This window comes from Cinclus cinclus, chromosome 19 (assembly GCF_963662255.1).
Source record: "Cinclus cinclus chromosome 19, bCinCin1.1, whole genome shotgun sequence".
NCBI lineage: Eukaryota > Metazoa > Chordata > Aves > Passeriformes > Cinclidae > Cinclus > Cinclus cinclus.
The window spans coordinates 2,690,912-2,705,293 of NC_085064.1; the positions used below are offsets into that span (position 1 = coordinate 2,690,912).

The 14,382-nt window shown below is 51.1% G+C and overlaps 1 protein-coding gene across 1 annotated transcript in view; it reads left to right on the top strand.

Annotated features, from left to right (window-relative positions):
- The window catches only part of GPSM1 (G protein signaling modulator 1), a 61,875-nt gene that overhangs the window by 15,429 nt on the left and 32,064 nt on the right, over positions 1 to 14,382 (top strand). The window contains exons 2-9 of the mRNA XM_062505458.1: positions 5,075 to 5,296; positions 5,735 to 5,870; positions 6,216 to 6,358; positions 7,527 to 7,650; positions 8,407 to 8,522; positions 8,711 to 8,866; positions 10,511 to 10,619; positions 13,146 to 13,272. Of these exons, the coding sequence (XP_062361442.1) occupies positions 5,075 to 5,296; positions 5,735 to 5,870; positions 6,216 to 6,358; positions 7,527 to 7,650; positions 8,407 to 8,522; positions 8,711 to 8,866; positions 10,511 to 10,619; positions 13,146 to 13,272 (1,133 nt within the window). The remainder of the gene's footprint in view (positions 1 to 5,074; positions 5,297 to 5,734; positions 5,871 to 6,215; positions 6,359 to 7,526; positions 7,651 to 8,406; positions 8,523 to 8,710; positions 8,867 to 10,510; positions 10,620 to 13,145; positions 13,273 to 14,382) is intronic.

Here is a 14,382-nt window from a genome sequence, read left to right on the forward strand (position 1 = left end):
TTGATTTGTTTGTCACCCTCCCTGCCAACCTGCATTTGAGACAAAAACCTGCTTGTCAGGAGGGGATTGGTGCTGGGGATGTGATGTGTGTGGGAACTGAGGGGCTCTGCTGGCCATGTTCCCCCAGATCTGGATTTGGGAGTGAAATAATTGAATATTTTCATTATCCTCCTGCCAGGTTGCTGCTGGGTGTGTTGATGATGGAGAGGAGCAGTGTGGATAAGAGGGACTGAATGGTGGATTGGTGCAGTGCTGTGGCAAGGAGATGGGATTTAAGGGTAGGAAGTTGTAATCATCTGTATTTAGGAGCAAGCAATGGGATTTTCTTAAAGATTGGAGCTCATTTGGGAGCAGGTGAGAGGCAGGTGTGGATGTGCTGGACCCTGCCTGGGGCAGAGTAAACAGGGAAAATTGCCCAAAAAACCTCTGGGGAGAGTGCCCCAGGCAGAGAAGAGCAGTGGCCTGGGGCTGAATTCACTGTCAATAAACGGGCTGTGCCTCAGGAGAGTCTGGAACAGCTTTCCTTAGGTAGGGAAGCAAAGGAAAATACTCCCCATCAGTGGAGGGGACACATCCCCAAGGGTCTGAAGCCACCTGGACCTGGTGGTTCAGAGCCATCAGCTCCCTCTCAGGTACAGGAGCCATGCAGGGCTGGGAAAGGAAATTACTAAAGGGGAATAATCTCCAGCTTGATTGACTGGCAGCACGCCCTTAAAGAAAGTAATTATTTGAATGCATATTTAGTTTGTTAAGCCAGTGAATATGCATTTACACTGAGCACCTGGTAAATCTGATCCTTTTTTGGTTCTGAAGAAATGTTTAATTGCCCGTCACCAGCGCTCTGGAATTAGATTTATTTTTGTACAAAACCTAATCAGATTGCAAGTAAGATGCTGAAATCTGTTGCTTCACTAACTCATATCAATAGAAATACTAAGGGGGATATTTTTTTACTACTCTTGCTGGTTTTGATGAGATTTTTTTTCTGCCTTACCTTCTGTCTAAAAGCTTGGAGTTTTGAACTACACAAGGTCTAATTGGCAATGACTTTTGCAGTCGCCCCCACTAACATGAATCAAATATCTATAAATACCTTTTCTTTTCCCTTTTCTGCCTTTTTTAAAGGCAGTTTCACCTTGCAGGCAGGACGAGTTTCTCTCGCCCTGTGGTATTTGCAATATTTAAGGCAGCAGACAGCTGACCCCAGGCTCTGTCTGGTGACACAATAATTTTCTGTGCACCCTGATGCAGTACTTGTCAGCAGTGACAGGTTGCTGGGAGCAAGGCAGCCCTGAGCAGGGTGTTGGGAGGTCTGAGTGTGTGTGTGGTGTTCCCACTCTGAGGACTTCATCATCACCCAATTATGATATCCTAATTAATAGTGTTTGACAGCAGTCATGGTGGTCTTTGATAATGGCACCGGTGGCACCTTGTGCTGTTCCCTTTATTCCTCACAGTGTCCTTGGCTTCCCCAGCACTCCTGGGACTGTCTCTGCCTTCTCCAAATTGCTAAAAACATTTGATGTATAAGAATCTCTGTATTTTACCTTTTCCAGAGGCACATTTTTGCTGTGGGATTCCTTTGAACAAGCTTGCAGCAGGCAAAAGGCAATCTGTGCTCCAGCTCCTCATTAGCTGCTGCCTGACAGTGATGGGTGACCCTGGGAATTCTTTCCAAGGCTGCTCCTCCCGTTTTTCTCAGCTCTTTCTGTCTTCACATCAGTTATCCTTTAAAGAAAAACTTGAGGAGGAGGGAGGGAGGCGCTGCCCACATTGGATTGGGAAGAAGTTTCCTCCTGCCTGTGGCTGCACAGTGGAAGCTCCCCCTTTTCTGCCCCGTGAGTGTGAGGAGCAGCACCCAATTGCTGGGCTGGAGGCTGGCAGGTGTCACAGTGATGGGGACCAGGTCATCTGCCAGCGTTGTGCCACCCTCTCGTTCTCTGGGCAGATTGCTGAGTGCATTTGTGGCCAAACACTGCACGTACATGTGGCCTCACCCCGCTGCTCCCTTCTGCCAGTGGCTCTGGAGCTCTGGGTGTGCGTTCAGAAAAGGCACAGACAGCAGAAGAGCAGGTAGGGAGGGCTTGGACCTTGTTGTCATTGACTGTTTTCCCTTTACTGGTCTGTCAGGCTTCACGTTTGTCCTTTCACTTGTGTTTCATGGGCAGTTGAGCCGTGGGCTTTGGAAGCTTTTTAAAGTGGGATTTTGGTGTGCCTGAGTTTGTTCCTTGACCTTCAGTTGATTCCTCTGCCCTTGGCATTGTGTTCCTGGGTGCCTTTGAGCCTGAAGTGATTGAACTGCATGCAAAGGTGCTGCCCAAAAGCAGCTCTGAGGGGAGGGTGGGTTTTACAAGTGGCTTGTGTTTCTATTAATTGCAATCCTCGGTTTTGTTTGTTTGTTTGTTTGTTTTTTTTTTTTTTTGTCCAAGGCAGTGAAGGCTTGGCAGAGCAGGATGCAGGGAAAAGCCTCCAGTCCCTTCCCCTTGTTTGCTCAGGTCCCAGTAGTGATGTTAATTAGACAAGGCAGATACTCTGCAGAGCAGCCTGTTCAAGGACAAACAGATTTTAATTAAGGGCTGCGTGCACTGGCAGGTCATGTCACTGCCTTGTGCCTGGACAGTTACTGTGGGGACACCAGGAAAGCACCCACAGAGTGTGAGTGGGTCACAGAGTGGGCTCTGGGACTCCAGGTTGGCAGATGTGGTCCCACCCTTGCAATGTGTACCTGGGTTTTGTTGCTGTGGGAGTGGGAACCTTCACTTCAAGCTCTTGAAATCACCCAAGAAGTTCCACACAAGCTGTACAGAAATGCCATGAATTTTGGGAAATTGGTCTCCACCCCAACTTTTTTTTTTTTTTTTTTTGGGTTTTTTTTGCTATTTACAGCTGGTGAGCTCAATTTCTCAAAGACAACCTGGATATTGGAAAAAGATTTTTTGGGGTTGAAATTCGAGCTCAAGTTAGTTTGCTTCTCTCTCTGCCACCTTCTAACTGGAATCCAGCATTAACTCCACTGGTAATGGCTCATTCCTGCATTTCAAGTCCTCTCAAGATTGATCCCCACTAAGCTGCCTGAAGTTAATCCTGCTGCTTTGAGTACAAAGTGTTTCTGGTCTTCCTTCAAAGCTCCTTTTGGCTGTTTGGGATGCATCAGCAGAGACTGGTCAATAGCTGATCTACAAACTATGGATGTACCTTGGGACTGATGAAATTTTGGTGGGATTCCCAGACAGAAACTCATTAATTTTTGTGTGATCTAGCAAGAGGATCAGCAGAGAGAAGTTAAATGTTTTTAATCTTAATATTTTTATTCCTGCTATCACACAGAAGCTGAGGCAGGCACTGGCACCACAAGCAGCTGTAAATAAAATAGCCACTCAAATGTGGGCTTTGCTTTGGAATGAAATATCTGTGTGGGAGTTTGAGGTGGGAGCTCACAAAAGCTGCTTCACAACCCCCTTCTCCCTCTTGTTACCTGGTGGCTTTGGGGACGAATGGACAGCGAGGCAGTAAAGGTCACAGGTGTCTTTGGAGGGAGAGTTTAAAACCAGGTTTTAAGCAATGTTTTGTTTTGTTTGGCCAATCCTCGTGGTTGTCCTGCTTTGGGGGATGCCAAGCATTGGGTGTTTGGAACCACACGGAGCCGACTCAGCAGGGAGCTTGCCAGGGAAATGGGCTTGGATTTCAGGCAGTGGATGGATGAACTGCTCGTGGAGGAACTGGCTTTGTTTCCTGGCAGCTGAGAAAGCACAGTTCTGCCTGTTTGTAGGGGAAATGTGTCAGGGTTGGTGTTTCCTTCGTGCATCTCCCTGTGCCCTTTGGGATGCTGCTGTGGGATGGCAGGAGTGTGACCTGGTGGAGCTGGTGTGTGCAGGGCAGCTTGTCCTTGGTCTGCAGAGCCCCTGACTGCAGGGCTGAGCCTGGGCTTGGGTTCCTGGGTGGCTTTGGGGAAGCATTTTCCAGGGCTCAACAGGAAACTGCTCCAGGAGGAGCCAGCTTGGCAAGTTGTGCTCTTGGGCTGGGTACCACAGACTTCTTCCAAGTGCTGAGAACAGACTAGAAACCACCTGTGGGCATTTATTGTCTTCTGACAGACCCTTGCTGTTCTGCCTCTGGGCAAGGGAGCTCTGTTTTTTTACTCAGCAGATGTCCACCTTTGACCTAGGTAGTTTTGACTTTTAAAAATAAATTGAGCAGAAAAAGAGCAAAGAAGCATTAGGATAGAGGAGCTGTGTCCATCCCCCTTGGGAAGGGGCTGGCTTTGCAGCAGGCAGAACATTTCCAATGAAAGCTCGGGAGTCCCTTTGGAGAATTTGGGATAGGCATGCTCTAACAGGGACAGCTGTGACTTAGGGATGGCTTGGTGGAGGGCTCAGAGGGGAGTTTTCTTTCTCTTGAAGCAGTGTCACTGCTCACAATGCTCTCTCTGACAACGTGGAGTGTGCCAATGCCAAAGGTGTCAGAAAGTGCACGGGAGGAAAGCTGGCCTGGAGGTCAGTGTGCTGAGTGCCTGTGGAAAAAAAGTGACAGCAGGAGAGTTAATGAAAAGCAGACACTGAGCTCTAGGAGCTGCTCAGCCAAGAAAATCTGCACAGTCCAGGGTTTTCTCTGGTATCCAGTAAAAACCTGTTACAATTTGGCTTCCCTCTCTGTTACTCCAGAGAAAGTGGTTCAGGTAGAAGTGCCTGGGTTTGTGGCCTCTGCAGCACCTGGAAGGAAAGCAGGTGTTAGTCCTGTGATGATTCCATGTCTTGGAGCCAGAAGCCCTGAGCTTCTTGTCCAGATTCCTCCTGGGAACCCAGGGGCTGCCTTTGGCTGCTTGCAGATGTGATCTGTAAATCAGAGAGTCTTACAATGGTTTGGGTTGAAAAGGACCTTAAAGACCATCTCCTTCCAAACCCCTGCCGTGGGCAGGGACACCTTCCACTCGAAGGTAGAAGCTGGATGCTCCTGTGTTTTGAGTCCAAGGGAAAAATTTAAGGTGTGCAATGAAGCAAACTCTGTAAGCATTGCAGAGCAGAGTGAGAGCTCTGCAGCCAAAGTCCTCTAGAAACAATTCCCTTGTTTTTGGCAGGATGGAGGCATCCTGCCTGGAGCTGGCCCTGGAAGGAGAGCGCTTGTGCAAGGCTGGGGACTTCAAAGCTGGGGCAGCCTTCTTTGAAGCAGCAGTGCAGGTGGGGACAGAGGACCTGAAGACTCTCAGTGCCATCTACAGCCAGCTGGGCAATGCCTATTTCTACCTAAAGGAGTATTCCAAGGCCCTGCTGTACCACAAACACGACCTTACCCTGGCCAGGTGAGTGTGCCAGCACTGCTTCGTCCTCATCAGACACAGCCTGGAGTGAGGGCAAGTTCTGTGGGGTCTGAACCCAGAAATACACATCCAAAACTGGCCCTGAGGGTGATTGTCCTGTGGAGAGCATGGGACACACCAAGGATGGGTCAGCTGCCTTCAGAGCAGGGAGGTGGAGAAAGGGAGGTGGATGTGAGGAGAGTGCCCGGAGCCAGAGCAGGGCAGTGTCCGCTTCTGTCCTTGGGTACTCCCTGTAACAACGTGCAGTCATTAGGACAGCTCTGAAACAGCAAATAGGGAACAAGGACCTGCCTTAAGAATTGTGGGAGCCTGTGGGAAGCTCTCCAGCCAGCTGTGTGTGCTGGGAAGCTGCAGTTTAAATCTGCCTCCAGCGACTGGTGAATAAAAATCTCTGAGCTCTTTAACACCTTCATCTTGTAGAACCATTGGGGACCGAATTGGAGAAGCCAAGGCAAGTGGCAACCTTGGGAATACCCTGAAAATACTGGGGCAGTTTGATGAAGCTGTGGTTTGCTGCCAGAGACACTTGGACATTTCTCGGGAGCAGGGAGACAAGGTAATGGTTCCAACTGGAAATACTTTCCTGGCATTAAAAATAACCTGTCTGCAAGTCAGCAAATGTGATCTGGTGGAGGTGGGCTTTGGAAGGAGCTGCAGGGTGAAGCTCTTCCTCCTGGCTGCCATCACACACCTTGTGCTGCTGAGAGGGTGGAGATGGGAAAGGAAAATGTGGGCTTGTGGTTCTGAAAGATGGGAAAGGAAAATGTGGGCTTGTGGTTCTGAAAGATGGGAAAGGAAAATGTGGGCTTGTGGTTCTGCCCATCTCTGCCCAGCACTGGAGAGGTCCATGCTGGGATGTGAAGTGCAATACCTTGCTGTTGCCTGTTCTTCCTCCCTTTAGGTGGGTGAAGCCAGAGCTCTCTATAACATAGGCAATGTTTACCATGCAAAGGGAAAGCACTTGTCCTGGAACACGGCCCAGGACCCGGGCTATCTGCCTCAGGAAGTCAAGGACACGCTACAGAAAGCTTCAGAATATTATGAGTAAGTATCCAAGCTTGGCCAGCCCCTTCTCCTGCAGGAATGGGGCCACTGACTGAGAATTTGCAGACTGTAACAGATAAGGAATGAGACGCCAAGCTGTGTTGGCAAATTAATCCCAAGGAAGGTGAGAAAAGGTCTCTTCTAAAATCTAAGCTAAAATTCATGCTGGCGTTGGCTTTGTAAAACTCCCTGTGGTTTGGACTGTGATCATGCAGTGAAGTGCAGCAGTCTGTTGAGCAGAGCTGTGTTGGGAAGCTGAGCTCAGCTCCTGCAGCCCCTGCTGCTCTCTGCTGGCCTCTGTGAGGATGGATCCCTGTGTCCCCATGGATGTGAGGATGGATCCCTGCGTGTCCCCATCCCTGCCACCCAAGGGAAGAGTCGCTTGGAACTCCTGGTTCTTCTCAAGGATCTGCACTTCACCTCACTTGTCACCATCTTCCTTTTCCTAAATCATTTCAAAAACCACTGTCTTGTGCCACACGGGGAGGCTGGCACCAGAATTATGGGCTCCTGTTTTATTCCTCGTACTTCAGAGTTCTGGTTTTGTAATGCAGTTTTTTAAACGGGCTTTTTAAGGGAAGAGTATGATAGGATCTTATATCCCTCCCCTCATATCTGAGGATGTGATAATGCCTATAAATAGCTCACCAGCCTTTTTCCAAGGAGTGGTGCATGTAGCATAGCCAGGGAGTGAATTTGTACCAATGGTGAATGCTCTACCGTGCTCTGTGTGCCCTGTGTGTACAAAGGGGGTAAAAACAAGATAAAGAAATGCCAGGAAGCTCCCAGAGCAGAGCCCTGGCATGGGACTGTGGGTCTTGCTTCTCTCCCTGGAGCAGGACAGGGAAATCTTCCAGTGGCCCTGGTGCTGCAGTGAGGTGCTCATTTCTGATTTAATGTGGGATGGATCAGAGCAGGTGTGTGAGCACAGGTGTGATTCCTGCACGGAGCCACCCATTGCCTGAGAGGACAGAGCAGCAGAACCTGCAGCCCTGACCTGGTATGAGCTCCCAGGGGTGTCCAGCACAGGTCACCAGCCTGTCACCTGTGCTCAGGTGCCTGGGAGGGAATTGCCTCCTCCAGGGCTGGCTCTCCTTCCTTTCTGTGCCACTTTCCTCACCATGTTCCCTGCAGGGCTGTGGCTCATGGATGTTCTGGTTTCTTTCAGGAGGAACCTGTCCCTGGTGAAGGAGCTGGGGGACAGAGCTGCACAGGGCCGTGCTTATGGCAACCTTGGCAACACCCAGTACCTGCTGGGCAACTTCAGTGAGGCCATCGCCTTCCACAAGGAGGTAGGAGACACCTCTGCTCCCTTCCTGGGCCTGGGAGCAGCTTTTCTTCTCACCACAGCCCAGCAAGCACAGGGAGATGTTTCCCCCAACTGTTTCTCTCTCTCCTGTGTGAGCCCCAGGGTCTGCCCTCTTGTACCAACTCACACTGAGCAAATCTTACTCCAGTCCCCATCAGCACCTCGTGAGCAGCTTGAGGGAGGGGCACTGTTGGCTTGGAAACCAAGGGAGGTATCCAAGGGCAAATTGCAGCTGGGTCTAGCAAGGATTTTTTTTTTTTTTCTGCTCTTAATTTGTCTCAGTCTAGATTTTAATAAATGCAAGCCATGAATTTAATTAAGCTGCTGAAAGAGCTGTTGATCAAGAATAAATGTTGCTTGTAGAACATAATAACTTTCTGCAAAGCATTACAAGGGAGGTGAGGTGACAAAGTCCCTGCCACATTTTAAATGCAATTTAGCTTCTGTTGCAGCGTGTGTATCAGCTCCCTTGCAGTGGAAGGTGGAAATTCACTGCTCCTTTGGGTTTTAAATTCTGGGGGTCAGCACTGGGACACAACATCACTGCCACTTTCCCAAGAGCATTTCCTGATGCTGAATTGCAGAAGAGGGAGAGGTTTCCTGCTGCACCCACCCGTGACAGGCAGGTCCGTCACTGCCTCGCCGAGTGGGAGCTTTGCAGCCCTAAAACTTGGTCCCCAGGGGAGCTGCCGTGGGGCAGAAAGGTGTCACTGTGCTGACTGAGCTGTGTCTGCTGCAGCGCCTGGCCATTGCCAAGGAGTTTGGGGACAAGGCGGCCGAGCGCAGAGCCTACAGCAACCTGGGCAACGCCCACATCTTCCTGGGCAGGTTCGACATCTCTGCCGAGTACTACAAGTGAGTGCCAGGGCTGTTCCCTGCAGATCCTGAGCTGTCACAGCCAATCCCTCAGCTCCAGGGGCTGTGACAAGGGAGCTGGGGTGGCAGGGCTGCTGTGGTGGGTGATGCAGGGTGTTACTGCAAGGGGTGACTTCTGTGTGGCCTGGCAGTGATCAGGGCTCTCTGATCCCACCTATTCCCTGCAGGAAAACCCTCCAGCTCTCCAGACAGCTCAAAGACCAAGCAGTAGAAGCCCAGGCTTGCTACAGCCTGGGGAACACCTGCACACTGCTTCAAGACTATGAAAAAGCCATTGAATACCACCTGAGGCACTTGGTGATAGCACAGGAGCTGGGAGACAGGTAAGGGAGTGCCCGAGGTGAGGGTGAAGAGCACTGACCCTTCTCTGACTTACTGTTCTCTTGCTGGGCTTAAGCACCAGTGGTGTGTGCTTGAAAGTCATTAGAAATCTCTGGACAGCCAGCCCTTAGTCCGATTGTCTGTCAAAAACATGACCTGATTCACCTTTCTCGTGTCATTCAAACCTGGAGGTTGTGCCCTCAGTGCTGTGTCTGTGTGGGCTGAGTGAAATTCCTAACGAGAGGTACTTCAAGAAAGTTCATTGTGCTCAGTGCTTTGCCAGTGGCTGCTGCTGTGTTATCCCAGCAGAGCATCTCGAGAGCTCCCTTATGTTCCCAGAAGTTGTATTTCCCTTAAAAGCTGTGTGTTTAGGGCACACAAGATGTGCCACTTGGCCCTGTTGCTCTGGGTTGATGCTGGAAACCTCCATGTACAAATGATGTTGCATAGAGAGCGTGGAGACGATGTTTTGTGTTTCTTGCTCCTCATTATTCCAGAGGCTTCGCCTTTTAATTTTTCTTAAGTTTAATTTTATTTTTTTTTTTTTCTGCGTGGTTGGTTCCTTTTTCCTGGGTGTTCTGATCCTGAGCCCTCTTGCAGCTGAAGTGACTTTGCAGCCAGCTCGTTGTGCCGAGTTCCCTTGGAGGCTGGGTGTCCTCCACTAGATGGAGCAGGGACATCAGGATGGGAGAGCCGTGCCAGCACCCGGGCAGCCTCTGCTCAGGGCAGGCACAGTCCCACCCAAGGGTGAATCATGCTGTGGGGGTGCAGGCCTGTGGGCTCCTGCATCTCTGGGAACACATCCTGTGAGCTGAAGGTATTCAACAGGGTGACAAGAAAAACGCTGAAATGCTGATCAACCCGCCCAAACCTCTGAAGAGGGAGTTGCAGTCATGCTGAACCTCCCCCTGCGCCCCCAGGTGCTTTTTTTATCCCTTCTCCCCCCACATCTGCTCGTTTGCAGCGCTGAGCAGGCTCTGGGGAGCAGGAGGCTCTGCCTGCTCCTGCAACAGCTGCTGAAGCTCCGAGGAGCCAGGCTGGGGATCTGGGCTGCGCGGGGCAGGCTCCACATCCCCTGCTTTCCCCGACTCCTGAAAACCAGCAGCAGTGCCCTGGAGACCTCGTGAGCTCTGTCCCTGTCCTCTGCTGGCTGCAGTTCCCTGCTGTGTGTTCACCCTGGTGATGCAGTGCTGGGGCTCAGCCGGAGCTGTTGCCTGCAATGTTCTCTCCTTGCCATTTCCTTGCTGGTTTAGCTCTGGGCTGCTGATGAACCAGAGGTGGATGTTGCATTCTCTCTGTGCAGCTCTGGAGAGGAGCCCTGGTTGTGTGAGGTGCAAGCTGGGCAGGAGCTCTGGCTTCTCCTCTTGGGCTGGTGATCACCAGTGAAGCCAGGGGCTATCCTGGCCCTTGCTGCAGTGCTTGTATTTTGTCCCTGTGGGTACAGCCCTGCTTCCCAGGCTGTTGTTCATCCCCAGATCTTGCTGAACTCAGTGTAAGAAGAGTTCAAGATGTCCAGCTTCATTTTCCCATGCAGAACCTTTGTGGAGGTGGAAGCAGAGCAAGGAGCCTTGCTGTCAGTGCTCTCCAAAATGCCCTGCTGGGCTTTGCCCAGCATTTCTGTGGTTTGACAGTTTCCTGTTCTGCAGGGTGGGAGAAGGAAGAGCCTGCTGGAGTCTCGGAAATGCCTACGTGTCCCTGGGGAGCCATGAGCAGGCTTTGCACTTTGCAAGGAAGCATCTTAAAATCTCCCAAGAGGTAAGAGAAACTGGTGCAAATCAGAGGGAGCCTGTAACCCCTGGTGAGAGCAAGACTATTTTATGCCAGTCAGTTACATTAATGCAGGTACCTTGCTCTCCCTGCTCTTGGAAGTCCTTCTCTCTGTGCTGCTTCAGGGTGTTAGGAACTGCAGAGTTTGGCTGGAAAACACTCTTTGATGTGAAGCTCCCATCCTTCCCCATAATCACAGCAAATATGCGAGCTGTACTTTGCTCTTAGCCGATGTTCTGGGTGAGAAAGGACCTGGGGACTTGCCCACTGGCTGGCCAAGGTGTGCACCCAGCAGGTGTGAAGGCACTCAGGTACCTCTTGGTCTCCAGTCTGTAAGATCCCACTTTGCTGAGCACAGGGAGGTTCCAGCTGGGCTGGACCTGCAGTGTCCTGATGCAGAGGATGCTGTCCCTGGCTGCACACAGCCTGCAGCCAGCCCTGTGCCACCGCCACCCCTTTTTGGCTCATGGGTGCAGCTCCTCTGGTTTCACCTTGGCCTTGCCCAGCTCTTTGCAGCTTTCCTGCTGTTCTCAGAAGTGCAGAAAGCCAGAATTCCATTGTTTGCTCTTTTCAGTGTGTTGAGGAAATCTGCTGTGGCCTCTTTAGTCTTCCCCAGATGAAGAAAATGCCCTCTTGAAGCACTAATTGAAATCACCATATGTAAGTGTGCTGGGTGTTCTCCTGCCTGTCTATTAGGTTGGCTAAATCTCTGAGTAGGGCTGACACAGCAGCCTAATTACAGATTTAATTATACTTATCAGACACACAGAAGAAATACTGTTCTTTGGCCCTGTACATTTTAGGACAGATTAACTTTCCCAGTTCTGCTCAGGCTGGGGCTGAGTCCTCAGAGCCAGACATCAGCTGAGGGGCCATGGGAGGATCAGCACTGGTGGTCCTGGGGCCTTTGGGGGGTGGAAGGGACACCCAGCAGGGTGGGAGTTCCCAATGTTGCCATTCCAGGGTGCTGGCTGTGGCTCCAGCTGTGTCAGGAGTGGATTTCTCATGGCAGGTGGCTGATGAAGTCCCCCCATCACAAATTATGGAGCAGTGCAGAGACTGTCCCTTTGACAAGCACCAGGATTTTGGCCAGGAGAAACATTGTGGAATTCAACCTTTTTCACACTGATTTTCATAACTCACTTCCCATCACCTTCTTCCCAACAAAAATCTCATGGTGGCATTTAAATCTAAATGAAACCAGCTCAGGGTAACCACACTGGAATCTGCTGCAGTTTGATCAGACGTTACTCACAAAATCTCACTGGAATAAAGAATATGTACCTAAGAACCTTGGAAGGTATTCCAGCTTTAGGACACTGCTCTGGAGTACTTCTGTCATCTCAGAGTGCAGCTCTTGGGAGGCTGAGGGCAGAAAAGAGGGCTCTGCTGTGGTGTGTGTGGCATGTCCTGCCCTTCTGTTCCTGGTTGTTAATAGGGCTTTGGAGATGATCTGAAATGAGTGGAAGTCAGGAAGCACTTAATAATTAAGCATCAAGGACTGTGAGACCGAACATGGACACAGTAATTTCTCTGGAGATGATGTCAACAGCAAATCTCCTGTAATTGGCAGGGGGATTTGTGCCTGGTGATAAGCCCTTTGATCTGCCTCCCTTTACTGGCGCTTGGGGCTTTGTCATAAATAACGTGGGGATTTATGGTTTTGTTCCATGCTGCAGTCTGTGGCAGGGCACACAAAAGAGCTGTTGCCAGGCATTTAACAGGAGTCAAGGCCCCTCCAGGGGAACAGCCAAGGTCTTCCTCTGTCACACACAGGCTGCTCTTCCTCTGAAGATCAGAGGCTGTTTCTGGGTGACCTCCCTGTGTCTGCTGGTGATGTGCAGCACAGCCATTCTCTGGCTTGCTTCAACACTGAGGAGGATCCAGTCTTGTGTCCTACAACTCCTCATTTTAAGTAGCACGAGCTGTTGGACAAGATCTCTTCCCAAACATCTAACATCAACTTCCTTGGCCTCAGGCCAGCGGGAGGTGGGAATTGGGAAAAATGTGGACTTCTAAAAGATTTTTTTGGGAGTGTTGCGTGGGTAGATCACCAGGAACAACTCGAAGTTGTATGGCTCTGAGCCAGGAGAGAAGGGCTTTCAGGGTCCTGGTGTGACAGTGGCTGATGGCAGCGTGGTGTCTGGTGCTCAGTAACTGTGGGAATACTTGAGCAAGGGGGCTGGGAGCTCCAGGGCTCTCTGCCAAGCCGTGTGTGGCTACAGGACAGCCCGGACATGCACGTTTAGGCTCAGTTCTATGGCAGTGGGCGAGCTGAGCCCTCTCAGTTCCTTGTACTGAGCTGTGTTTTGAGGTGCAGCACTCTCTCCAGCCCCCTCTCCCAAATTATCACAGGGAGGGAATAGTCCTGGAGAGCTGTGTGGTCTCCAAGCTCTCTTCTGGCTGTCTCTGTGTTTGGTTTTGGGGTGGGATTGACAAACCCTTGGCTGGGGGCTGTTTGCTGGGAGCACCCAATGCCTTTAACCAGGGCTCTGTTGGATTTTCCTGCTGCAGATTGGGGACAGGAGCGGGGAGCTGGCAGCACAGGTGAACATGGCCCAGCTCAGGGCAGCCCTTGGCTTGGGCCCCGGGGATGAGGACGTGGGTGCAGCTCATCCCTACTCTGGCTACGAGGCACAAGGTGAGTTCCTGGGGTTTTTTGGTGGCATTGGGAAGTCTCGGGAATTCTGTGGTGTGGAGAGGGGAAGGTGTTTGAACATGGGCAGGAAATACAAATGCTAGAGCAGAATGAGGCTGTGGAGTGCCTTCACCACAAAGGGGACTGTGATGTGTTCGCTCTGTGCTTTCCACAAGCTCCAAAGGCAGGGAAGGATCCCCAAAAAAGGGCACAGAAGGAGATAATGGAGTTAATCTGCTTTGGGAATGAAATTCCGCATGCCGTGCAGCAAACCAGCTTTTGTATCTTTTAAAGCTCTGCAAGGTTCTTTTCACTGATTTGACTGATTCCAGAGGCTTTCAGGAGTGACTGGTAGGGATTTTTGGCTGCTCTTGTTCTGATTAGCACGCAGTAACAAGCCTGGGACGTGGACAAGAGGCAGGCTGGGACCGTCAGCACTCTCTGGGTGACATCTCACCCTTGGAACACCTGCAACAATGCTGAACATGGGAACAAGATGTGACAACACTTGGTCACAGCAGCTGGAGTGGCTTTACTGGGCCCTGGGTCACTCTGCCTGTGCTGCCAGGGAGCAGGGTGGCACAGACAGCTCACCACAGTGCTGCCAGCCTGACCTGAGGACTGTCCTGGAAGTGCCCATGGGTGGGTGCTTGGCATGGGCACTTCCAGCTGGCAGCTCCGTGCTGGGGCAGATTTATTAATTCACACAAACCGCATCCCAGGAGGTGTCCACTGATGAAATCTGACCTTGTTGGCACAGGCACCGTCCCCTGTTGGTAGCACTGACGTGGAGGGGATGGTGCCCAGGGAGGGGAAGGAGAGGCTGGCTGTGTGTGTGTGCCCTGGAATTGATCTCCCAGGCATAACCTGCTATGTCAGTGCTGGAGCTTTTCCTGGGAAGTGCAGTTGTGGTGAGGGAGCCAGCCTGTCCTGCCGTGCCCCGCTGGAGCTGAGCTGTTGCCTCAAATGCTGTGGGGGCCACAGCAGCATCCCCAGCCTCCCTTTGCACGTCATCTCCACTTTGTTACTCCTGCAGAACTCATTCCTCAGAGGCCTCCTTTTGGCAGGTTACTTTGTTGTGAAAGGGAAAGAGGAAATGGACTTCAGCGTTGG